This window comes from Centruroides sculpturatus, unplaced genomic scaffold (genome assembly GCF_000671375.1).
Source record: "Centruroides sculpturatus isolate CEXI.00-Female unplaced genomic scaffold, Cexi_2.0 scaffold842, whole genome shotgun sequence".
In the NCBI taxonomy this organism is placed as follows: Eukaryota; Metazoa; Arthropoda; class Arachnida; order Scorpiones; family Buthidae; genus Centruroides; species Centruroides sculpturatus.
In genome coordinates, this window is record NW_019385320.1 from 274,479 (window position 1) to 300,777 (window position 26,299).

Sequence of the window (26,299 nt, forward strand, 5' to 3'; positions counted from 1 at the left end):
ATCGTCCCCGAAAGCCTGCTGAATCTTGCGAATGGTTTACACTCGGGTATCGCCAAGGTTTTTGGCAAAATTTGATGTAATATCGCTGCTCACGTTGTTCAGTCATTTTCCAGCTTAGTGAAATCCGACGAGAGCGCACTACATGACCTCACTCATACGCCGATTGCCAACGACTGACGCTTTCTGTAGGCGGGAAAAAATTCAGGGATGTGCATGACTGTTCCCTCCACAACTCCACCGAAGGAAGCCTCTCTCGCATCATTGGTTTACGCGGAAAAAAATAAGGTCCGATACTTTTTGAACAGACCTTGTATACAAATAACGTAAGTCTTTCGTAACAATAGATAAACTAGTATATATATAAATTAAATTTATACTGTACATAATTTATTCATAATAGTGTATATTTTGATGTATATAAAAGTTATCTAGTAATTGCAAATTACTTTATTAATTAATGATGTATTGATATGTACACAATGTTTTTAACTTTAATATAAGTTTATCCAAACACAAAAGAGTTCTTTCCAGCATTATATAATTAAACAAATACAGTTTAAAGTACTGTATATTGTGCATTAGTTTCAATGCGACTTTCACAGTAAAATATATTAATTCATTCGTGTTAATAGCGTAGTTGTTCCGAAACAATATTCAAAAATTTATGACCTATAAATTTCTACTGTCGTCGGTCTGGCTGCTTGTCTTTCTTTAATTTCGAGAACGGTGTTATATGAATACAAGTCTATTATGAGGAAAAGCATGATGCATAGGAGCAAAACACTAATAATTTCAGGTGGAGAACATATATTTTAAATTAAATAAGTTAAAAATATGATTAAAAATTGTAGCCAGGCATTGTGACAATTAACAATAATTTTTGCTCGTTGATTTTAAAACTAAATTCTTTTAAACAAATTACTGGATTTTTTTTTTTTTGCTTCAATTTCTATGTATAATCGGTCTATATGAAATACACAGTTAAAAATTCAGAAACGAGTTGCTTAACTTTCCCAACAAAAACATTTAAAACTGAGTTTGGAGCCATTTGTTATGTTATTTTATTAGAAATTTTTTATGTTTTTAATTATTATAAAATGGCATAAACATTAATTTTGAGGGTAGGTATGAATTTTATAAAATATTGTAAATGCTAATAACAAGTAAAATCATTAATTCCGATCNATTAACAATAATTTTTGCTCGTTGATTTTAAAACTAAATTCTTTTAAACAAATTACTGGATTTTTTTTTTTTTGCTTCAATTTCTATGTATAATCGGTCTATATGAAATACACAGTTAAAAATTCAGAAACGAGTTGCTTAACTTTCCCAACAAAAACATTTAAAACTGAGTTTGGAGCCATTTGTTATGTTATTTTATTAGAAATTTTTTATGTTTTTAATTATTATAAAATGGCATAAACATTAATTTTGAGGGTAGGTATGAATTTTATAAAATATTGTAAATGCTAATAACAAGTAAAATCATTAAATCCGATCTTACTCGAGATAAGACACACGACCTCCCTCTATCTCCTCACTCTTTCGATCACTTAACCACCAAAATTTAATAGCACCAATCCCCCTAATATACAAACCTCCCTATAAAATTTCAGAAATGTTCGAAATACTCGTAAATTTAACAAGATGGAGACAATAAATAGATTTATACAAGCAATTATCAATTATTTTCTAAAAAAATCCTTTAAACTAATATAATACATTTACATATAATCTACTGTTTACGTACCGAACACTTGTTACAATTCGTAATAAAAGTGACTTTGTAGAATGATATTTTTATTATCGTTCAGAAAAATATTCTAGAATTATATTATTATTATTATTATTATTATTTAACGTTATGTATTACAACAATTGATTTGTTATATATTTAATAAACTTCATTGCACAAGAATTGTTATAAATGTGTATTTTGATATAAATTATTATTTGTTTGCTTTTAAAAAAGTATTTTGTAGATATACCAATTAAGAAAAGGAAATTAAATAGAGGAAGAAATAAGATCTTTAATAATATCTATAAAACAATTTACTCTTTAATTACTTCCTTTACTTTTATATCTTTAATTGAGGATGTATATATATATTTTTAAGTAATTTCGGATTCGGTGATGTTTGAAAATTCAATTTTTATTTATTGCATCTCATAAATGAATGCTGTATAATTAATTATATTAAATGAATTGAAGTAAAGAATGATCTTTTGGCCTTTTTTTCGTTCAGTATTCTCTTTAGTCATTGTTTAAACGTACACACACACACATATACACACAAGTATGAAGTGGTGTAATCCCTTCTAACGTTTCAAAATTTTCCTGATTCTTCAAGCATTCGACGTATTCATAACGTACAGGTACTTAAGTAACAATAAGTGACGAGATAACACTTCAGAAAATGTCGGCTGTTTCATTAACTCTGTATATTATTAAATAACGTAATTAATCGCTTATCTTGTAATCGCTAACTTCTTCCTAACAGTTGTTGAATATCTCAGAAGATATTTCTCAAACGTATATTAACGACGTAGATTAAGTTCTTTATTCCGATTGGACGAATTAGACTATATCACTTCCAAATTATACACTTCCTTTCGCATTTTTCAATATAAATAAATAAGGTAAGTTAACCCAAGCATTCAAATATCGTGTTTGCTTTAGTTTAGCTTCTACGGTAAATTTATCTGGTTTGAATTTTCTACATTTTCAGAAAATGAACAAGGTATACTTGGTGGCCATCTTGGTTCTCTCAGTGCTTCTGGTGGCAAATGGTAAGATATTTTTCATTTTTCTTTCTTTATTCATCTAACAATTAGCATAAAGTGTGAGCATCTTCACCCATCTACTAAATACTGCTAAAGCCAAAGCCTTTATCGCCTAGGGTTTCGAGCTGTCAGGAATCTCGCAAATTTATTAGTATAATTTAGTATTTGAATCATAAAATTGGTAATTATCTACAGAACGATCATTTTCAAAGTTAAAATTGCTCAAGAATTACTGTAATTGATGAATTTGGCACTGCTAAAAGCAGAAGAGTTTTTGTAGATGAATTTCTTCACATCTATTGAATTTACGATTCATTGTAAACTCATTTTACTCATAAGAAATAATTCTTTAAATTTCTTAATCCCGTATTTCCAATTGTATGAAAATGTTCTGGGTAATTCAATGATCCAAAAACTCAATTCAAATCTTATCTTTACCTAGTTGATTGCATACCAATATCTTACTCATTTTTAATAATTCATTGTGTGTATTACTGTCTGTTTCTGTATTTAAAATGTCCATATTATTATAGACCTAAATAAACTTATCCTCTTTTATTATAGCTCTTTTAATGTGTTTAAAAGTTGCTGAAGTCACCTGAACTTCAGCAACTTTTGTTGCAAACATCTTAATTAAATTCAATTATATTTACTTTAATTCATAAAATACAAATTTTTCGTAAGTAATTCATAAATTGCATACATTTTTTGTGTAATTTATACGTACGTAAATTTACGAATTATGTAAATCCGTAAGAACGTATCTAAATTTATAGAATATTTAGTAATTCGGATTATTTTATCCTCGAGATGTAAAATAGGTATTTAGATCCATTGTCTAAAGACTTTATCACATAGAAATGATTCTATATCATCCGCACTTTAAGTCATTTTTACTATAGGTTAATGCAATGTAACAAGATTAAATTTTTCAATGTATTAATCATACAAAATTTACTATAATTTTTCTTGCATAATTTCCATTCTGTGGGCACAAAAGGGGCCTTTTTTTCTTAACCAAACCATCGTGGGTTTGGGCAGGCCCTAAATGGGAAAGGCCGAGTTAAGAATGAAGGCAACAGAAAAATAAAAATTTCTTGGGATTCTCTGAACCCGGGTTCTACACAAAGATAGTTTGATATTTTAAACGCCTCCGCCAACATTATTTCGTAATTTAAATCAATTTAAGAGATGCTTAATTGTGTGTTTTATTACAAAAAAATTATCAACAATATATAGATTTAAACTAATATAAATTTACAATTTATTTAAAAGTTTTATTTATTTCTTATTTTTAAAAAAAAAATGTTTATGTTTTATTAAAGTATCTCCAGTAGAAGGAATACCTACAGGAGGATGTCCAGTTTCGGATGCTTTATGTACGAAATACTGCAAGAGTAATAAATATGGCAAAAGCGGGAAATGCTCTGGACCAAATAAAACAACTTGTAAATGTTCAGTTTAATACTGATTTGAGATTTTTTCAAATGAATAAAATGTTATAAATTCAATTTTAAGTGTATTTTTCTTCTTTTTTAAAAAATAACTCATTAGTAAATTTTATTTATAATGAGGATACGTGCGATACAGCACCTGCTCTTCTGTTAGCAGGTGCTGTATCGCACCCCAAATAATATAAAAAAGAAATAATAGAAAATATTCCCCCGTTTAAAAAAGTCTATATACGTTTAATTAGTTTATTTATGTGAAAGTAGAAGATTAATGTAGTGTTAAATATTGGGTACTCTACAGTACGTAAATGGAAGTACCAAGTCTAAAACTCGATGTTAAACAGTAAAATATGATAATTTATTTTCGAAATTTAGTAAAATATTATATAACCCGCAACTTATCTGTTTTAAAGTCAATTGTATAAGTAATTATTCTAGCAATTTTTTAAAAATTAAAAAAATATTTGAATATACGTAGTAAATACGTCAGACAACATTCATTGGATAGATGTGATGTAGCAGCAGCTAGTTAGCAAATCGAGAAGAACAAAACAAACAACTTTAACACAATACTTTCAAAAATTAATCGTAATTGTCAAGAATAAATGTCAAAATAAACATTTTTTTTAATACATACGAGTATATGTTACAGTCTTATTTCAAAATTCTCACACTCTCTCATCTGAATCACACCCGCCCACGTTAGTTCGGATATAGGAAAGTCTACTGTATTTATTTTCAACAAAAGGAATTTGACTTTGTTTAAAAAGTAATAAAAACAATCATTTCTAATAATAATATAATTAAGGATATGAAAAAGTAAAAACAAAAATATATATAAATAAATGTTTTCGCAATCTTCAGGTCAAGAAACAATTAAGAAATGGTAAACGAAGGAAAATTATATATTCTTTTTGAAATAAATAATAATAATGATTTATATAAGTAATATTTTATCACTGCCCTTGTACAAATTGCAAATTATATATTAGTTTCTTTTATAATTGCAGAATTTTCTGTTGTTTGTTGACAATGGAATTTTGGGGTTCTTTGGGGATTAGGAAAAGAGCAACCGAGACGAAAAAAGGGGCACATGTTCTAAGTGTATATAGATGAATGTACATCATTAAAAGTATTGTAATCACGAATATTTTGTTATATTAATTAATTATTGTATAGTTTAAACTCTATATTCGACACACTTTCGACTATTTTCTGGTATTCGCGAAGTTATGATGCGTTAAATCGCTGAATAATTAGGGAAAACAATTAAATGATTTTTAATAATTTTTTTATCTTGAACTCGTTTTATTAACTCCCTCTAATTGATACTATTGTGAGAGCCCGACTTGGCGATAAATTTTTGAATAACCACATTTATTAAATATTAAAGGATATGATTATATCTTTCTCCTGATTCACTTCTTTTCAAAGGTCACACATCTTCCGAATGTGTCACCAAGAACCAAACGGCCAGAATTCATCTATTGGATATAGACTGTATGTAGATTTAATATTACCGAAAAAGGACAAGAGTCCCCCCGAATGGTAGGACCCCCAAAATAAAAGAACGGTAGGACCCCCAAAATAAAAGAACGGGATAGATGACGACAGACGAGTGCGTCGATCAACTCGAGTTGGTTGGAGTTAAGGTTCGCAATTTCGTTATTCGTCAGCCCTGACAGTTTCCCGGCTATTCATCTATTTAAGATATCAGATAACTTACTCTTGGATTTACATCCACCTATATTGAAAGGTATCCCGTCCCGGGACAACTTACCAACGTTCGGAATATCTCCAGCGCCATCCGAAACATCCCTAAAAATCCCCAGGAAAAAGGCTCATCTCTTTGGAAATTCCAAGGTATTTATCACCTCGCAATCGAATGTAAACTCTCTCTTGCGCGGATAGTTATTTTTATATAAGTCAACAATACCATTTACATATAAATATTCCGTAGCAGAATTAAGTTATTAAATATATAACTTAATTTTATAAAAATATCATGATTTCCCACTGTCGTCCGTCTGGCTGTCTTTCCTTAATCTCGAAAACGGAATTATATAAATAAAATCCGGACAAGATATCGAAACCTTAGTCATAAGGGGCCTCGATTAACTATATAAGAAATTCCGATACAAACCGGATGTCACGTTATTTCAATTCAAAACTTTTCCTCCGAAAGGAGTTAAGATAAATGACCGGCACGACTATTGTTAAAGGAAAAGTATGATGTACAGGGGCAAGCCAGTACTAATTTAAAATAGAGAGTATATATTTTAAATGAAAATAAATTAAAAATATGATTAAAAATCGCAGTCCGCCATTGTGACAACACTAATTAAACCACNAAGTAAAGATTGTAAATGGAACTTTTTAAAGAATTTTAGTGTATATTTTTATTCAAGTGATTACTAGATTTACTCTAGCAAATTACAGTACAAAAAACATCACTCTTATGGCAACGTGTGAATTCCATATCACTCTTAGTTCTTTAGTTTAAAGCCAACTGTTGCTAGTATTATGGTGTAATGAATGAAGGCTCTCTCCAGAAACACTAAACACCTTGAGGTCTAGAGCAAGGTATTGGAGAAGTCTGATGAGTTTAAATACATCCACTTACTTCAGTTATTCTGTGTTTCAAAATACTTATAAGTTGGATTTTCGTAGCCATTAACTTGCATGTTTGCCACGTGACGTTCCTCTGGCGTGGCAGCTTGATCCACTTCTACGAAACCTTGGCCGTGGGGAGAACGCTGGGCGTGACGGCGCAGTAGAATTATACCCACAATCATGGCCGTGAGCAGAGCTATTCCCGCAAATGCTAGTGTGATGTAAATGCTTCCATTCCATCTAAATTTCTCAACACTTTCTTTTCGAACAGAATATGCCTGAAATAAAAATTATAATTTGTAATATATTCTCTTAATAGCATAGATGTATTTGTCCTTATTCAACAATCTCATTGAAACAAAGTTCAGCAATAAAACATTTTTTTAAAACAAACTGACAGGAAAGATTAAAATCCAGTATCAAGTAATTAAATTACTTTATCTTGGTCATTTAAATTAAACATATGGCACTTTAAAGGAATATACAGTACTATAGCATTTATGTAATTTTGTGTTGATTGTCTTTTTATCATCATATATTTTCAGCATCTCAAAAAAAAAATTAACAATCAGCTTTGTATAAGTTAGCATAATCATATTGGCCACAGACAATTTATCTGAGATTATATAAACTTCGAACTACATAAAAAAAAATAATAATAAACTATTAACATTTCTAATTAATGTATAGATTACATTAAAAGAATATATTTAAATTTTAAAAATTAAACACAATGAATTTAAACTGAATTCAAGTTTCTATTTCAAGAAAGGCAAATACTTTATAGGAAATTAGGAATCGATGAAATAAACATTGAGAAGACACCAGATTACTTTTAGCTAACAGCACTCCATACCAAGACAAACAAATCAAATGAACAGCCTTGTTGCTGCTTCTCTCATGACACAAACAATAAAGGTAAACACAAACAAGTGGTGTTATAAACATGTTGACAAAATCAGAGGAAAATAAAACACTACAAAGCACATCTGAGCAACTGTATCAATTTATAAAACAGTTTTGAAAAAAAAACAGGATAATTACATAGTATCAAAAAGTTGTCTCTTAAATATAAATATGAATAACTATTAAAGCTATTTTTATTTTAAAATATTATTCACAAAGTCTATCAATCAAATCTCAAAACATTTCATGTTCTTAAGCATAGAAAATCAGCTTAAAAAAATACATATATTTTTTATTTTATTTACTTACACCTTCATTGTGATGAGCAGTTTGACTCTGAATATGGGCAACTTTTGGTATAGGAATTTCTTCCTGATCAAGAGTATTATCCTCAATGTCAGGAGTATTTTCTAGCTTCTTCTCCAATGGAGAAAAGGTAGTCTTATCCTGTATTTCTTCATCTTCCATGGTTTCTGGATCAAAAGGTTGAGGAAGTTTTCCATGCATGTTAACTTCCACACGTTTCTTCTCCTGTCTAAGTTCTTTTAGCTCTTGTCGCCTTTCTTCTTCTAATTGGCGTTGGCGTTCACGCTCTAAATTGTATACAAACTTGAGTTATTTAAAGTTAATTTGCATTTATTCTCTAAAACAAATAGAAAATTTTTGCAAATTATGTAAATAAACTAGTAATAGTCATGTCTTATATTAGTGAATTTATCAAATTTTCAAGTTTATTTGTGAACTTGATATCTACCTCAGGTCAAGAAAATTAAAAAAACATTGGGGTTACAAATTGTAACAGTGTAAAAATAATATATCAGGCAAATAATCAAACATAGATTCTTTCCTTGATTTTCTTAATATATTATTCAATTTATTTAAAGTAAAAAAATAATAATAATGCTCAAGTTTAATTAATATTAATAATAAGTTTTAGGATTTCAATTTTTCAAGATTAAGTTTTTTTCATTGTTTTTTACTTCTTATAATAAATGCTTCTCTTTTACTCGTTGCTAGCGGAATTCAAACAATTGCATTTACATTTAATAATTCACATTTAAATTGTCAATTATAAATTAATAAATTAATACAAATAAAACAGTCATTCAAATTAATGGTTTAGAGACCAAATCTTTTCATATAAAATGTCTAATATGGTTTAAGACAGTGTTTTTCAACCTGTGGGTTGCGACCCCCAGGTGGGTCGCAAAGCCATACACGGGGGGTCGTGGGTAAAAGAAAAAGACAAGTGTTTGTAGGTCCTACACTACAATAAAAAAAAATACTACAATTTCAGTGAGAAGACTGTGCTGTTTTTTGATTAGCTTTTTGATCGATATTTAAACTTCAACAGAAAGAAAATTAAATACGTAGTTTTTAAAATCACTGACATAGTTTTAATATAGCCGTGGGGGTCGCCAAAATTTTTTAACTTGTAAAGGGGTCGCGTATTCAAGAAGGTTGAAAAACACTGGTTTAAGAGATTATTAAAAAGTAAAATACATCATTTCTAAAGATTTAAACCACTTGTTAATTCCATACTGAATAAATACATAAGAAATAATTGTATTAAAACACATTTGCATTTACAATAAACATTTATTTCATTACAATTTCAATATGTAAATCCAGTTTTTGATTGATTTTTCAGGTCAAGTCAACAGCACATTATAGATGCTTGGCCATAAATCTGCCCTTACAGGTTGCAATCAGTTAGTCCCTACATCTTGCAATTTATTGCAATCAGTATGGATAAGTTATGGAGAACAAATCATATCCAAATAACCCATAAAAATCTCAATTAGAATTAAAATGTGTACCTGCAGACTAAAACCTTCCTAGTCACCTGGTCATTTTTTGGTTACTATTCATTACTATTACAATTATTCTAATGCAAAAGGAAGAAAATAATACAAAACTTTACTTATTGTCTTTAGGTCATATATCTTCCAGAAAGAATCTGTGTAAGACATTGACCTGCACCAATAGTTAACCAAATATTTATTGTAGTACAGAAGAAAATTATAGCAAATTTTTAAACCAGTAAACGAATAAATAATTCCTTAAAATTAGATTTTTAGTTTTATTTCAAGAAGATCTAAGTCAAATTAAAAAAATTGACAATTCAAAACACTCCTAGTCACATTTAAAAAAAAAGCATTCAAAACATATTTTCTAATTACTAAATTCACAAATTTATCAAATTCCTAATTGCTTTTGGCAAGAAAATTTCATTTTTTTTTTAATTAAAAAATTATGCTGTTCAGCTCTTCAATATCCTAAATGAGAGAATAAAATTTCAATCTTTCACGGTTAATTTAATTCAAAAACAATATAAATTGGATAATTAAGCAATTAAAAACTTCTGGTATTTTAAAATCAATGCTAAAAACAATTTAAATGCAAACAAATTATTAAAGCCAAAAAACCAGTGGATTACATCAGACAACTTTTCTGCAATAAACATGGAAAAGTAGCCAGACATAATCTGATGGTTGTTTGGCTTTGCAAATTTATCAGGTTTCGTGATGTTTATTGTAACAAATAATTAAATTTTGACTTTAAAAAATGATAATAAAATAAATATATTGTGTAACTGATATGGTCCAGAAGAATAGAATTTGGAATATTTATACTTTAAATTGTTATTCATCTCATGAATAATGAATTCAGCAATCTGTACTGTACAGTACAGATTGCTACAAAACTGTACTGTATATATTTTGAATCACGTCTTACAAATTCATACTTTACATAAAGTAGGCCTAGTTTAGGTTGACAGGGAGGGGGAGAGTGCTGCAACACCACAGCACTAGTGGAAATTTGAATTTGCCGATTGGATCACTTTCAGTTAACCAATGTTTCGGTTGAACTGTATTTGGATAATCGATGCTCTACTGTATTTAGAAACACCAACACAGTAGAGTATCACTAACTGACTGACTTGCTAAGACAATAGAATTAGATAAATTTGATATTAACCTAAAGTTCAATACTTTTAGAAATCTCTGATATCTACAAAATTCTACAAACACCACATTTTCCTTTAAATTCAAATAGATGTTTTGAAAATTTGTAAGCATAATCAAAATATTTACAGACATAGCATCTTATAATTAGATATAAATTGTTAATATACAAAACCTCTTTGTTTCTCTTCAACCTCCTCTCTGTATTTTTCTAAGATTGCTTCATCAGCATCTTTAGAAATTGCAGTTTCAGCATCCAGGCCGTGAAGATGGTGCCAAATTGCAACTAAAACCAAAACAAAAGTTTTAATCTCAAAAATAAAAGTGCTATTTAAATAACCAAATGAATATTTTATGCAAGTTTTTATTACATATCTATCACAAAACAGATTATTTAAGATTAAATTTAAATATTATTTACATTCTGGAATTCTAATAAAAAATCATAAGTATATGGATGCTTATGATGTACATCAGGGCTTCTTAAACTATGGGTCGTGACCCAATTTGGGGTCTCTTAGCGAAATCTTGGGGTCGCGAGATTTTAATACAAAATATTGAAAATAATTTGTGAGAGTTTGAAAATGGCTCGCTTTGTGTTATAGGTTTCGTGAGTTGCGCTTGTGTCACTTCTGATGCAGCGAGAGTACACTACTGTGTACTAGTGTAGTGTTGTCGCTTTTCAGTGTATTCAGTTGTCTCATTTCCATTGTAACACAAGAGTGAACTGTGGTAGTACACCATTATTGTTTTTTCAAATTTGTATATATCTTTATTGTACATTTTTTGGGGTCAAGAAAAAATCACAATCATAAATGAGGTCGTGAATAAAAAAGTTTAAGAAGCCCTGATGTACATTATTAAAATTTTTTCATTTCAAATAAATTTAATATTTGCAATTATTTAAAATTCATAAATTTTCAATCTGCAGGAATATTTTGGACTAAATCAGTTTATATTTTTAATATATTTTAATTTGTATACCAACACACTCCTTATCTATTTCAAATATTTAATTAAATAGCTTTTAAAAAATGAAAAAATTTTAAACTACATTACTCTAAATAACCATAATACTTTTGTTTAATGTTTTGTCTATTAACAAATTAAAACGCACTCATTCTGTTGTGGATCTTGTCGGCAACAGACGGTGCACGCTCCAACATAGCAATACTCTGATTTCCCATGTGATTAAGATTATCCAGATGTTCTAACATCGCTTCCTTCTCTCTTTCGGCCTGTTTGGGATTCGTATTCAACAAATGACGATAGTGATGTAAGGTATGAGTTCTATCTTTTTCTAATGCTCTTAAAAGTTTCTCCAAGCATTTCTCAATCCTCTTGGTCTAGAATAAGAGAAAATTGATAATTGTAATTAATATATTGAAAATAATTACTTAAACAGAAATTTGTAATACAAGTTCAACAAGTTTTTTTAAAAAAACATATTCTATGAATATGTTTTTGAATATTCTATGAATATGAATATAACTTGTAATTTTGTACATTGTAAAAGTAACAAAGAATCCAAATGTATGGTATTTTTTATAGAATAAGTGCAACCTACTACATGCTTCATAAAATCATAAAATTCATATTTCTGTTAAAAGCAATATTTATTATATAACAAATAAAGAAAGCTATGCAAAGTAACAACACAAATTTATAACTGGAATTATGAAAGTTTTATTACTTTATGATATATGAATTTATTTTTCTAGATGATAATTCTGTTATTTTTCTTGTAGTAATTTATTGAGGAAAGTACTGAAAAATTGAGATAATTATAAAAAGAAAACATTATTAAATGCTACAGATTTTGTTTTGAATATAAATTGTTTTAAATTATACTAAATATTTTAAACTTTTGATGGTTGATAATTTATGTTCTATTAATTAGCCTTTCCTTTCGTAGTATAAGATATTAATTATCCTAATGTATTTGAATATCTTATACTATGTTTTCACAAAAACAAATACTGAAGAACATAAGAAATAAGGTCTCAAAAATGTCAATCTAATGTAGAAATTTTTTAATTTAAGAATGGAGATTTCTATCATCAACAAATTACTCATTATTTCATTTGTAACTGAAGTTATATTTATTTCCTATCTAAATTTTATATCCTGCTCCATTTATCCTGTCATTAGCAATTATAAAATTAAAAAACAGGTTGATATTTATAAATGAAAATTGCAGCAAATAATAATGAATAAGAAATTTCACTACTATTTGTTACAATTCCAATTAACATACTGTACATATTAATAAACAAAAATTATATTGAAAAACCTTAAATTATGATTTATAAAAGAAAAAGAAAATTTTCAGCAATTTCTTAAAGAATATAATTCCATCAAAATAATTTTAATATTTCATTCTTGTTTAAGGTTCTCTTATTTTGAATTAAATATAATTTTAGTTTACATTAAGATTAATACAAAGGTTTTCAATAAAATTTGTCAAAGTTCAGATTTATTACTTTAAATCAACTCCATAATTCTAAATACTTACATTAGGTGGTACTTTATCTAATGCAGCAGTATAACAATTCATTGCAGCCTTTTTACGCATGTTAATAATTGTCATAACTCTTTGCTGATGCATAGCTGCAAGTCTGCGCTTTTCAGCCGCTCCTNTTACTTTAAATCAACTCCATAATTCTAAATACTTACATTAGGTGGTACTTTATCTAATGCAGCAGTATAACAATTCATTGCAGCCTTTTTACGCATGTTAATAATTGTCATAACTCTTTGCTGATGCATAGCTGCAAGTCTGCGCTTTTCAGCCGCTCCTTCTTCCTCCAATGCTTCTACAGTTTTTTGGAAATGCTATAGAAATAATTTCAGAAAAATTAAAAAATTCTATCAAAAAACATTAACTTCATATATTTTTAAAAAAGTCATGTTAAACACACATTTCTTAACAAAGAAAAACATCTGGAACACATTTATAGAAATATCAAAGTTCTTTAACTTTGAAGCAAAGAAAAATTTTTCTTCTCTATATGATTTAATCATTGTAATTATTATTAATCTATTGATAAACAATAGCTGCAGAGTCTCAATTTAGAAGTAAACTATTCTTCATTGATAACTATGTATATTAAAATATAATTTACACAATAAAACTTAAAAGTTCAGATGCTTCAGCAAAACAACAGTTTTTTTTTTTTACTATACTATGAAACAAATTAGAATTGCCCAGAATCATTAAGCATTTTTTTCAAAATTAAAGAAATTAACAAAAGAATTGTTCAAATAATCTTTGAACTCATTACCATTAAGAAAGGCTAATAATCATGACAAGGCTGATCAAGGCTCTTTAGATATAAATCTGAATCTAACCCAAAAATTTAAATCTAGATCATATTTGTGATTCTATGTAACTTATAAGTTATTATTTTAAACAATACATTATCTAAAATTTCTGATTCCATTTAGTTTGTATAAATAACAATAAGCAGCACAAAAAGAAAGTCTAAATTTTTTACTGTTTTAAAGAAAAATTTTTAAGGATTACTGATTGCTGAATGATCAATAATTAATTATAGCTTGGTTTTACATGATGTATGAAGAACAAAAACCAAAAAATATCTTATATGTAAAAAAAATACTTAACAGCAAACATTTTAATTAATTTACTTACTGCACTCATTTTTTTCCTGAATTCGTCAGCACCTTTGGGATCTTCTTGTTTCATATCTTGGTAGCGTTCTTCTAATTCGCCCCATTCTTTCATAACCTGAAAATAATGATTTATAAAATATTTCATTTTAAAGTAATGTTAGAACATATTGAATATATGTCATAAGATTACTTATAAACTTAAAATAATCAAATACTAAACTTTCTACAAAATCTTAAATTTATTATTATTATTACTAGGCATTGATCACCTAATAATAATATGCTTATTTAATAATTTTGGGTTTAAAAAAAAGTTGGTAAATTCTGAATTTGTTGACAGACTTAGAAGATTAAATATTTATATAATTTATATGAACTTTTAATCTTAATTAGAAGATGTAAACATTCAAAGATAAACTATGGAAAAATTTAAATATTCTTATTTGAATAAATTTGAAAAATTTAACACATTTCCTCTGAGACAGTTCAAAATACTTGCAATTACAGGCAATTTATATTCTCATAAGCATTCAATTTTTTTTTGTTTTTTTATAGAAAGTTAGCACAATAACAACTTTCATAATATTATTATTGTACTACAGTAGAGCTTCGAAAATTCAGCACTCGATAACCCGGCACTCCAGATAACTCGGCCACACCCTGGCAGGGCAAAAATATCCTTAGATAATTAATTTTCATCATAGACAGCTTTATGCCTCAAAGTATTTCTCTGAGGTCTGTCTTATCAGGTAAATTACTGTACACTATGTATTCATTAATTTTCATTTTCATGTAGTAAAGGCTCTATGCCTTCATAAAGGATGTACTTTTCCTTTGTTTAAGGGTATTTGGGCAGTTTATTCTCTGTTGTATTCTCAAGCAAACAATACATACAAGTACAGTACAATATTTTCTGAGGAAACACGCATACTTATCCTTTTTTAACCCCATTCCCGATAACCCGGCATTTTCACAAACTCGGCCACCCTTTGATCCACATTAGGCCGAGTTTGAGGCTCTATTGTATTTTCTTTTTCAATCAGGAAAGTATTCAGTTTAAATAGACTTCTTTAGATGTAACAAGCTTAGTTTGTCATGTTCAATTCTTTAAAATTTGAAGTTAAACTAATTTGCATTTTACATCAGGGATCGGCAACCTTTTTGTTATTAAGGGCACAATAAAATTTGTAAAAACCATCAAAAGTGCATAGTTTAATTTTGAAAAAAAAAAAAAACACACACACACAAAGTTGTAATAAATAAAATAATTATGTTTGAAATATATATAATTATCCAAACTGAAGATTATACACAATGTAATAACTAAACAATGAAAATGAAAAGTACAGTACAGTACATACATAAAATAACACAAAATCAAATTAAATAAAATTACAATTATATATATTTATGCTTGTGTAACTATGGTTCTAAAGGGTGCATCTGAAATGTGCCATGGGCTCCACATTGCTGATCCATTTTACACTAAATTATTAAAAGCAATTAATGTCAGTTAAAAAAGGAAACTGAGTGAAAAGTTACAAATAGATTTAAAAAAATGGAGATAAGTTAATTTAATATCACACTTAAAAGACATTTGTTTAGAGAGATGAATTTAAAAAACTGAGGATAGTAAGCCTGATTTTATTGATTTCATAAGAGTATAGTTGAAATCAATAAAATAACACTTACTGTGTCTGACTGTATATCCCTAATTAATTAAACAATATTTACTGATTAAGTATAGGTTTCTGAATAAAAGAATTTTTACACACAATATATATATATACAATTTCTATTGAATTTGTATGTTCATAATTATATTTAAGTCCTACTAATAATTGCAATATTACTTACTTTGGTAACTTTTTCCCTATGTTTATCTTCCAGTGACTTTTGAGCTTCTTTGAAGGCATCGTGCTCATGTCGACTATCAAAGTGACTAAAATAAAAGTCAACTGGTCTCTCTGTGGTGGTGGTGGTTGTAGTGGTTGTGGTAGTAGTTGTGGTACTAGTTGTTGTGCTTGCAGCACTAGACCTGTCTTCTTCACTGTAGTCGTCATCATCATAATAGTCGTCGTCATCATCATAATCATCGTCGTCATCATTATCAGTTTCATCACTGATTGAATTATCTACATTATTCAACATATCTTCTCTACTATCACCCTTATTTCCTTTAGATTTTTCTGTCAAAATATTAAATTTTGAAATTATCAAATAAGCTAATCATATCAGCAATGTTAGATAATACTATAGTGATGTTATGGTAGGATTGCTAGTATTTTTACAGATAATTTTTACAGGTATTGCTTTGGTAACATTTGATTTCAGTTTTGCTATACGAAAGGTGGTAAAGATTAAAAAAATAATAATATTCTAAATTGTGACAAATAGCTTTGTAAAACATGCTCATATGTAAAAAAACAGTAGATGTAGAGGATCAATAAAGTCCTCTGTTAAAAATGTATTGTGAGAGTTAATCTAATATATTAAGACCATTAAAAATTCTATGATTCTATGAAGAGATTCTATGGTCAAGTAGACCCAATCTAACACAATCAAGATTAGCAGAAGTAGTATATGGAAAACAACAAAGTATCTAGATGATAAACTTTCAAAATTTCAATATTTCCAATTTATTCATTTAATTTAACAAACAAGTTTCTTTAGGCTAAACATCAGAGCCTTATCTATTTTGTGTAGTGCCTGACGTTAGTTTAAAATGGATCGCTTCCTCATAGAAGGGAGAAGTCCACTTTAGTAATTCTATATTAAGAGATATATATTACAATCATTTTTATTATTATAAGCAATAAAATACTATGTAATCACAAATATATAGTGGATTAAAGTTAAAAAGTCACTAAAAAATTTGACCCATTTAAAAGAAAACACACACTCATTTCATTTGATTCATGATAGATCTAGTTTTGATGAACACTATCAAATACTAATCTACTGTAAAATGATATTATAATATTACGTTTTAAAATAATTTAACTTAGAGCATTATCAATTTATTTGTATAAAGTCAAAAATTATAATTATTTGTTTCAGACTCAAATTTTAAAAGTTTACTACTGTATTTATATCTAAATAAAGAAATAACCAGAATATTTTATTAACAGTAATAATTTGAAATCACATTTTCATTTCCAGCAATTTAAAGTTCTAAGATGTTTTTTTGTCAAGATAGACAAGACAGGTGTTATTTCCAGAACACAACACTTTTCAATCTGACTTCCTCCCTCCTCTTTCATCTAACAAATTGTCTTCTATATTATAGAAGTCCAAAAAGATTATCAATTAACTTAAACATTTGAATAATGTCAGATATAACATTGAGGGATGAGGTCAACTACAAACACTTTTTTTTTTTTTTAGCTCAAAAGCTCACAAAACATGTTTAATAGCTACTATTTATAATAATTCTAGTGCATATACACTTTGATTCAGAGTCTACAACAGCATTGCATATCAATCACAAGAGTCAGCAGATTTAAACAAATCTTAATATTCAATAGACTATCTGCACTGGTGCACAAGAAAATTGTATTTCCATTAATAAAATATATATACTGTATAATCATTTCCTGTCTAAAAGGACATTGCTTTTCTTCCCTTTTTAAGTCAACAGAACTATTCAATGAAATATCTACAGATTATAAGTCACATCATTTTTTAAAAATTACATCCTAGAATATAGTTACTAATGATGTTACCATGGCAAGTAATAATCTCATCAAAACAGAAATTGCATCCTGTTAAGTTATTAAATATTTGTTCTAACAATAATGAAACAATTTGTAACATATCAAAACACTTAAGTATGAATAATTAATTTGAAAAATTTATAATTTATATTAAGAAATTGCAATGACAATTAGTAAGGAAAAAAGAAACAGTATTGCAAGATGCTACAAGATGCTGAGTACTGAAAATGTGAGAACAAATCAGACATTATTACATTATGAATCATTTTTTTAAAATATTTGATGAAACTTTTTGTTTTGATGTAAACTTTAGTGTATAGTACTTATTTTCAGTGAATTGAAAAACTCAATAATTGCATTTTATGATTTAGTATATAGTTTACAGTGCAAAGTTTAAATAATTCAGTTTTAAATAGAAAATCATTAACAGTAAAAAAAATTTCAAAAACAAAACTATTAAAAATTATATAATATGTTTGTTTTATGTTTAATCTATTTACATAATGTAAAATGTCTATTAACATATATATTTTACTACAATTAAATTTAAAGTTTTGTACATTTTACAAGTACTTTTCCCTGATTACAACTGTGTCCTTCAGACAAAATTCAAACAAAAAACAAATGTTACAAATTTAAAATTGTTGGAAACAAACTTACTTAAATTATGAATAAAAACAAAATAAATCAGTTTTTATAATACATAAAATATTTAGAAATAACAATAGATATCTTGTTTTTATTTGTGTGTTACTTTGACATTAAAATGTCATATACAGCTATTTTAAGCAACAATCTTAACTACTTAATTTAATTCCATTTTGTATGAAATATAAAAGTAAGTTAAAGTAATTTTAATTTCAGGAAGCTCATTTAAATTAAACTTTCTTAAATATTTAGGTGTTTTTTTAATTGAGAAATTTATTAGCTTTTATGATAAAAACAGTGCAGAGGTATCCAACATTAATCATTGCCAAATAGAAAATATTTATTTTTGTTTTGAACGTCATCTGAATTAAACTTTAATTTTTGTATACATGTACAGTACTTCCTGAAAGTTATTATTATTGTTTTTTTAGCATATTAGCTATGTTAATTATTTTAAAGTAGAAATTGTATAGACTAATTTCAATTTCTAATGATAATGTTGGAAATATTTAGCTTTAGATGTTTAAAGGTTCACTTATTCTAAAAAGCAACTACATTTTAAACTTAATCAGAAATAGCATATGATACTGAAAAATTTATTAATGAATACCACATGCCATTTATTTTAAAATATCAACCAATCATAAATAGTTTCATTTTTCTGTTTTGATATATAAAATATTAAAACTATTAATCTGTTTAAAGCTCAAAAGCTAAATTATTTACAACAGTCAATAGTAAGAAACCATAAAAATTTAATTGCTGTAAGTAGTATAGCACAATACTAAAAATGGTTGAAGGAGTCCAAGATTTCAGATTAAACATTCTTGAAGACCAAACATCTCATTAATGTTTTTGTTCTAACTATGGGGTGTTTGGAAACCTTTCAGCATTTAGAAGTTTTGAACAAAACTTTAAATATTAACTGCTTAAATATTTAATTCCAATTAATTTTAGTCTATACCAGAAGTTTTTCTAAATTTTTTTTTTTACTTTTAGCACGCTATAAAAACATGGAAAATTTTAAGGTTTAAGTTTTAATAAAAGTGAAATTTGATGTACAATACTGCAGTTTCTCCTAAGGCAAATACTGGAAATGTCCCCAGAAGCCCTAAAATCTGTGAAGTCTACAGACCTAGGAGGCCAAATTCTGCAGGTGATACAGTGTCAGCAAAGAAGTCTTCCAAAAACTTCACAAGCAGTGATGCCATCTACCACAAAGTGGAAATGCAGGATGTAAAACTTTAACATCATTACAAATTTCTCACTACACAGTAATTTTTGGATATCCCTTACTTATATATGTTCTAAAAAGTATGCCATTTAAGTACCAAAATTCAGATGTAATTGTGATACTTCCATGAATCGTTTGCAAGATTTACAAATCTACATATAGAAAAATTTAATTCTAAAGAAAGGAACACATCTATTCATTAAGAACAAATTTATTCTGATAAAAATATTACATTCTCATTCTACTAATGTTTTAAATGTCTTAAACTTCTCATGATTTTAATGTTTAGTGTCTGATGAAAGGATAAAGTATTCTGAACAACATTAAAGAATTTGTGACTTCTTTACATAGCTATTTATTATTTAAATTACTGAAACAATAAATTAAAATTTCAGTATAGAAATAATTCAATACAATTTGCCTGAAATATTGAATGACAGCAACAAATTTAAAATAATAATAATAAAATTATCAAACTACCAACCTTCTCTTGGACAACAAACAAATTCAACTCCAGAGAAAATATCTACACCACAGGGCAGAAGCATTGCAAAACTTCTCAACTGCATATTGCGATCTTGACAGCTTGAAGAGGCGGTCTGATTCCATTCGTCAAATGTCTGGCAGATGCTTTGATTGTGAATGTGATCAAATAAGCAATGTTCCGGAACTAATAAAGCATCACTCTGGAACTGACCTTCTAAGAATTTAAGAAAAAGATTTAACACACATTATTAAGTTTCAAATTAATGATGATATACTGTACATACATATATTTTGACATTATTATACATTTTATGATGATATAAAAATTTAAAACATACTTCACATTGAAATAATCAAATAATAAATGTAAATTTATAACTGAATATTTAATAATTTTCTACAAAAGTTAAAAAAAACTAAGTTTTAAAAATCATTTTAAAATATTAGCTTAATAGTTAATTAAAATTACAGTTTTATATCATATTGCATGAAAACAACTGAAAAATCTAATTGCAAACTTTGTTTTACAATATACTGTAGATTTAAAATGTTTATGAGCAAATATTTATTGTGACATTAAAAATTGCAGCCCAGCATTGTGACAATCATGTTTTTAATTTATTTTAATTTAAAATATATGCTCTCCATTTTCTTGTCTCCAAGTATTGTCTTGCTCCTGTACATCATACTTTTCCTTTTGCAATAGAGTCATACCAGTCATCTAACTCCTTTCAGGGGAAATTTTTTAATTGAAATAACATGACTTCCAATTTGTGGAAGTTTGCATATAGTTAATTGGAGTCTCCTGCCCCTAATCTTTCCATATCTGATCTTGACTTTCGTCTATCTAACTCCATTCTTGAGATTAAGGAAAGACAGAAGATGGACAACAGTGGAAATATATAGGTTTACAATTTTTTCAAATTGCAGCCCAATAACAGAATTATGTATTTATTTTGTAAAAGAATATTTAAACAAAAATATAATGATAATCATTTGTATGTGTTCATATTTAATAGAATATTGTTCATAATTGCACTGTACAATACAAGCATACAATTTCATAATTATGCTGAAAAAGGAGATTGTATGTCCATAAAGTTATGCATGAGATCAACAATGCTCATGGTCATTCAAAAGTTTTCACTTTTGTGAGACTCAGCCTTGTTTACTTTCTTAATGGCCTGACTTAAATCTTTAACATCATCATTTTATCATTTAAATATTAAATTTCACACCTGGGAGTTAATCACTAAGCAAGTTCTCAGTTGCTAAAGGACGCTTTCTCATAACCTTCCGACCTATTGTTGCAAGTTTGTCAAGTGAATATAGTAACAGACCGATTTTCAGGGCAGTCATCATCCATCCTACTGACCGTACAGTCGCCGGCTATTTGCCAAAAAGAGCAGTCATCATTCGTTCTTTCTCCAGTGAAACCGTACCTGTTCACCTTGGATTAAAGTGATGTTGTGTGAACTGCAACTAACTTCAATTAGAATTTGCCATATTGTGCCTTGAAATATTTCCTGATATTACTTTTGTGAAATCTGGAATTTTACCAATTTTTCTGATTAATATCCCGGATTTTCCTAAACCCTCAATTAAATTTTCCTTTAAATTCTAAACTAAAACCTAACATGAAAAAAAGGAAAAATTCCAATCTCCCCTTTCATTCAAAATAAACATCAGTCCACTTCGAAAATAATCCCACATTCCAACTCCAAAGTTGACAGTTAGCATGGTCCTGGAAACAACTTTGACCCGTCCGTGTACCTTTTACCTCACAACAATTGGTCACATGACCATTCTCCCACAACGAAACTATAAAAGCCACTTGCTTCCCCTCTCGGGGGAGTCGTTCATCCACCGTCACTTAAATACTGTGTCCTATTTTTATATATTGTGTCCTACGTATAATATTAATTTCCTCAAGAGAACTATCAACAAAAAGGTATGAAACAAATTTTTGTGAACTCTCTCTCGGCCCTTTGCGTTTTAGGGACTCGGAATTTCCCCTCAATAATAGTTATTGTACCGTCTATGTAGATAGCCAATAAATCGTTGTTTCCTTGTTAAATTGGTGTCCTCTTTTACTCGTATATCGCCTGTCACCTTACCGACAACACTCCTCCCTCCTACACTCGACCAGACCAGAAACAAAATTAGTCCCGTTCCCTTGGTATAAACTAAAAATTTGTCATCTTAAGTCATCTTTCAAGTCCCACAGACTTGAAAGCCGATCCACAGAGGTACGACGTAGACATACCCCCTCGGTTCTCACACTTTCGACCTATAGCACAGTAAGGACGAACCTCTCTGAGAATCGTGATCCAACTCCGATCCAGGACTTTCCGAACATCCCACAGACAATATCCACACCACTATCAGTTCCAACTTCGCAAGGTATTTATCGCCACTCGAATTTGTTGTAAACTCTCTCTCTCCGATCGCAAAAGTATCTTAGATATATATCTCTCTCTATTGAGAACTTGATATCGCATGTATTCAAACATTTCTGTTTTAAATAAACATTGTTTTGTTACTCCAATCTCCACTTGAGTCACTTCCGGCACGCTGTCTCTCACTCCATCCACCCGATCGCTCGCGCACGCAGCCACTCGAGTGACTGAACTAATCATCATCTTCCAGGTCAATCAAGATCCAGTAGTGTCTATCTTGACAAAGCATCGAAGACCCATCCAGTCACACTTTTGAATGACCATCAGAATTCTAGAACAATAAGTATGTAAATATGGCCTAAGTTATCACATAATATCAATAGAATATCACAATATCAATAGACCATAATTGTTCAAAATACAACTTTTGGATTTTTTAATTGAATTCAGTTAAGAACAGGTTTTTATTACACACTTTATTATCTTACAATTAACTATATACCGTATTTACTTGCATATAAGATAATCTCGCATATAGGACAAGATGTGACTTTAAAGACCAAAATAAAAATAAGATTAATACAATTCTAATTTTATTTCATTTAATCACAAATAAAATATCAAATGCATGTAATTGCACACATTGTCCCACAAAAATTACTGTCATTTTAAACTTTAAGAAAAAATCTTGTAAAATCAACAACATAATTTGTTCACGTAAAGCTGGACAATTGGGAACCTTTTTTGCTAAATTTTAACAGTCACATCCATACGTATGAGTTTTTCCGAATTCTGGTTTCTGAATAATAATCTGTTTTTATGTGGGAATGGATTAAAACTTATATTGGGATCCTGTGTAATTTTGGAATTTCAATTCAGAATTCAATTCAAAAGCTTTGCTTTTCCTATTGCTATACATTTTTACTCCTGACAATACACAAGAATAATTCAAATGACCCAGATAAAATAGTTTTGTTTTTAAACACCAAAGGATGAGCATCAGTTAAAAAATTTGAATATACGACTCACAAAAATTATTGCAAAAATGCAAAGAATCTGTCGCTCGCACATATAGAATGACCTAGGTTTACGAAGCAGTGAAAAATTAATAAAAACCTCATCTTATACATGAGTAAATACAGTAAGTCAGGATGTTCCTTATTAAACTACCACATTGCAATTCTTTGCTATTTGTATTCAATTGTGTCTGCCAGTGTGGGGGCCGAGGGAGGAGAGAAATTTAAAAAAAAAAACTCTCGACGAACGATAATATGTGATATATATCGTCGTCGTCTCCCTTGCCATTTGGATTGCCGAGCGGTAACAATCAACGACATGTGGAAGCAGTTGAGTAAAAGATAGATGCTTCGTTTACAAACAACACAACCGTTTATTAAACACGAAAGAAGCTTACAAGATTTCCCGCAATCTTGGAAGTTCTGCAGCAGCTGCAGCATCTGGGTCTTCCTCTCCTTTCCAAGATAGTCCCATTTTGAAGGAGTGTCCCTTGTTCGCGAATGAACCATTCCATCACGTCTCGAGGACTCCGGGACGATGCGGTCGACTTCCGTTGATGGAAAAATGTCGATCAGAAGTCGGGAGATGAAGACGAAGATGGGTGCGAGACACACAACAACAGGTCCGTCACTTGGAACTTTCGGGAGAAGAAGCCGTCGCGTCCTCGAATTTCCGGGGTTTTATCTGTTTTCTCTCAGATTCCCCTTTCCGATTGGTCTCCTGTCGTCACCTGATGACAATTCGAAACCTTTCAAGGGCGCGGGAGAGGTCAAAATCGAAGTTTAATTCGATCTCCAACCGGAAATGATCGATAAACTTACATTCTTTTATTGTTTAAAAGTCTTCTATTGTCTAGCATCGCGTTTTCATATAATAAAAATCTCTCTCTAACTACTATATAATTTTTCTCTAAAACAATTATTTTAACGCGAATTTTAGCGAGGGTTCGGACCTGTCCAGAGCCTCACACCAGAAGCTGACACAATTGAAATAGCAAATTGAAATAATGTAGGTGTGGTAGGAAAGAACAAATGGTGTGGTTCAGATATGACCAGTGCTGCAAGTTCAGAAAAATGAACTATTCCAATAGTTTGTAAATATTAATTAGTTTGGTTATCTTTTCACAAAATTTTAACAAAAATTGAATAAACCAAATCTTTAATCATTTCACATTATTAATATGAAGAAGAAGAATATTCATATATTTATTTGTATCTAAGTTTTATAAGACATAATAAGATTAAATTAGGATAAAATAAAAACAACAAATTAAAATAATGCACCACTTGTTTTTCAGCAATAAAAGAAAAATCATGAGAAAGCTGAAGAACAAGAAAGAGATCTTAACATTTATACTAGTACTATGAATCTCATACCATCACACTTGGTTAGACTAATAAATGAGGACACTCCAACCAAACATTGCACAAAGTTGAACATGAAAACAAAACTTTGTAATGAACTTTATTTTTGAAAGCCTTGCAGACTTAACAAATTGAGGTATTCTGTTTAAAAATTATTTTGAAGCATTAGCAAAATGCCTAATAGCAGAAAATGTAAAAAAATATTGTGACTTACAAAAAGCAAAGGCCATCTACACTTTAACTACTGCTGAGTCCATATATATTTATCACTAGATTAAAATTTAACAATTATATATCAAGTAAGTAATTGTTTCAAAGAATCCAAATTGATAAACTGCAAATCGGTGATAATCAACCTTTTATGAAAGAGCAGCAAAGTAATCATAAGCTTCTGGTGGCCACATACAATTTTTTTAAGAGTTGCAGGATTTAACCCTGCTGAGTACTAACATACGCCATTATCACCAGTACACTAGGTATTAAAATAATATATGCTAATGATATACAAATTAATAATATATTAAAATCTCAACTTGACAAGTGTAAGAATCATACAGGATGTGTGTTTAGAAGAGCATGGCAAAATTAAATACTTTGAATTGTCATTTTAGTTAGCATTTCAGGTTAAACCTCTCTTCAGCTGTTGACATATATATTAAAGTATATATTATAAAAATGACAATTTTGCCATGCTCTTCTAAACACACATCCTGTATGATCCTACATTTGTCGAGTTGTAAGATTTAAGAAATACAACAATTGAATAGGGCAAGAAGCTTTGAACACACATTAATATATTGTTTATTCTCATTTCTCACTGGTCAAGTTTAGATCAAATGTTTTTCATCAAACATCAGCTTAGTTACAGTTGCATACTGACATAAGTCAGAAAACAGGAAAATAAAATTTATGTTACCAAAGTACTGATATCTCTATTATCTCTGTATACTATAATGCAATTAGAATCTTCATCAATAGAGCCAGACCCCAATTTTTGGAACTGTAATTGAATTGTTTGCAGTTATGTCAGCTTATATTTTAATACCTAGCACGAGTTCTTGGGCAGAATGAAAATT

General features: G+C 28.8%; 2 protein-coding genes and 1 long non-coding RNA gene across 4 annotated transcripts in view; 2 read left to right on the plus strand and 1 right to left on the minus strand.

Annotated features, from left to right (window-relative positions):
* Positions 1–288: 288 nt before the first annotated feature.
* LOC111637610 lies at positions 289–2,643 on the plus strand. Its single transcript, XR_002758721.1, has 2 exons — positions 289–323; positions 2,505–2,643. It is a non-coding gene; the product is annotated as an uncharacterized LOC111637610 (long non-coding RNA).
* Positions 2,644–2,649: 6 nt separating this feature from the next.
* On the plus strand, positions 2,650–4,298 carry LOC111637609 (toxin KTx8-like). Its single transcript, XM_023383132.1, has 2 exons — positions 2,650–2,793; positions 4,113–4,298. The coding sequence occupies exons 1-2, from the start codon at positions 2,736–2,738 to the stop codon at positions 4,250–4,252; spliced, it is 198 nt and encodes a 65-aa protein (XP_023238900.1). The 5' UTR covers positions 2,650–2,735; the 3' UTR covers positions 4,253–4,298.
* Positions 4,299–6,595: 2,297 nt separating this feature from the next.
* The window catches only part of LOC111637608 (amyloid-beta-like protein), a 92,804-nt gene continuing 73,100 nt past the window's right edge, over positions 6,596–26,299 (minus strand). The window contains exons 4-12 of one of the 2 annotated variants that reach the window (XM_023383131.1): positions 20,442–20,657; positions 16,217–16,548; positions 14,379–14,474; positions 13,420–13,561; positions 13,242–13,258; positions 11,844–12,072; positions 10,902–11,012; positions 8,067–8,350; positions 6,596–7,129 (exon numbers count right to left, since the gene is read on the minus strand). In XM_023383131.1, coding sequence (XP_023238899.1) covers positions 6,863–7,129; positions 8,067–8,350; positions 10,902–11,012; positions 11,844–12,072; positions 13,242–13,258; positions 13,420–13,561; positions 14,379–14,474; positions 16,217–16,548; positions 20,442–20,657 — 1,694 coding nt within the window. In that variant the 3' untranslated portion in view covers positions 6,596–6,862. Of the gene's footprint in view, positions 7,130–8,066; positions 8,351–10,901; positions 11,013–11,843; positions 12,073–13,241; positions 13,259–13,402; positions 13,562–14,378; positions 14,475–16,216; positions 16,549–20,441; positions 20,658–26,299 lie in introns of both variants that reach the window. The other variant, XM_023383130.1, reaches the window with a different exon arrangement.

Bases quoted from the DNA above. Each gene is read 5' to 3' on its own strand.
- LOC111637609 (XM_023383132.1), top strand. From the start codon at position 2,736: ATGAACAAGGTATACTTGGTGGCCATCTTGGTTCTCTCAGTGCTTCTG. The intron at 2,794-4,112 runs GTAAGATATTTT...GTTTTATTAAAG, and splicing joins AGTGCTTCTGGTGGCAAATG to TATCTCCAGTAGAAGGAATA.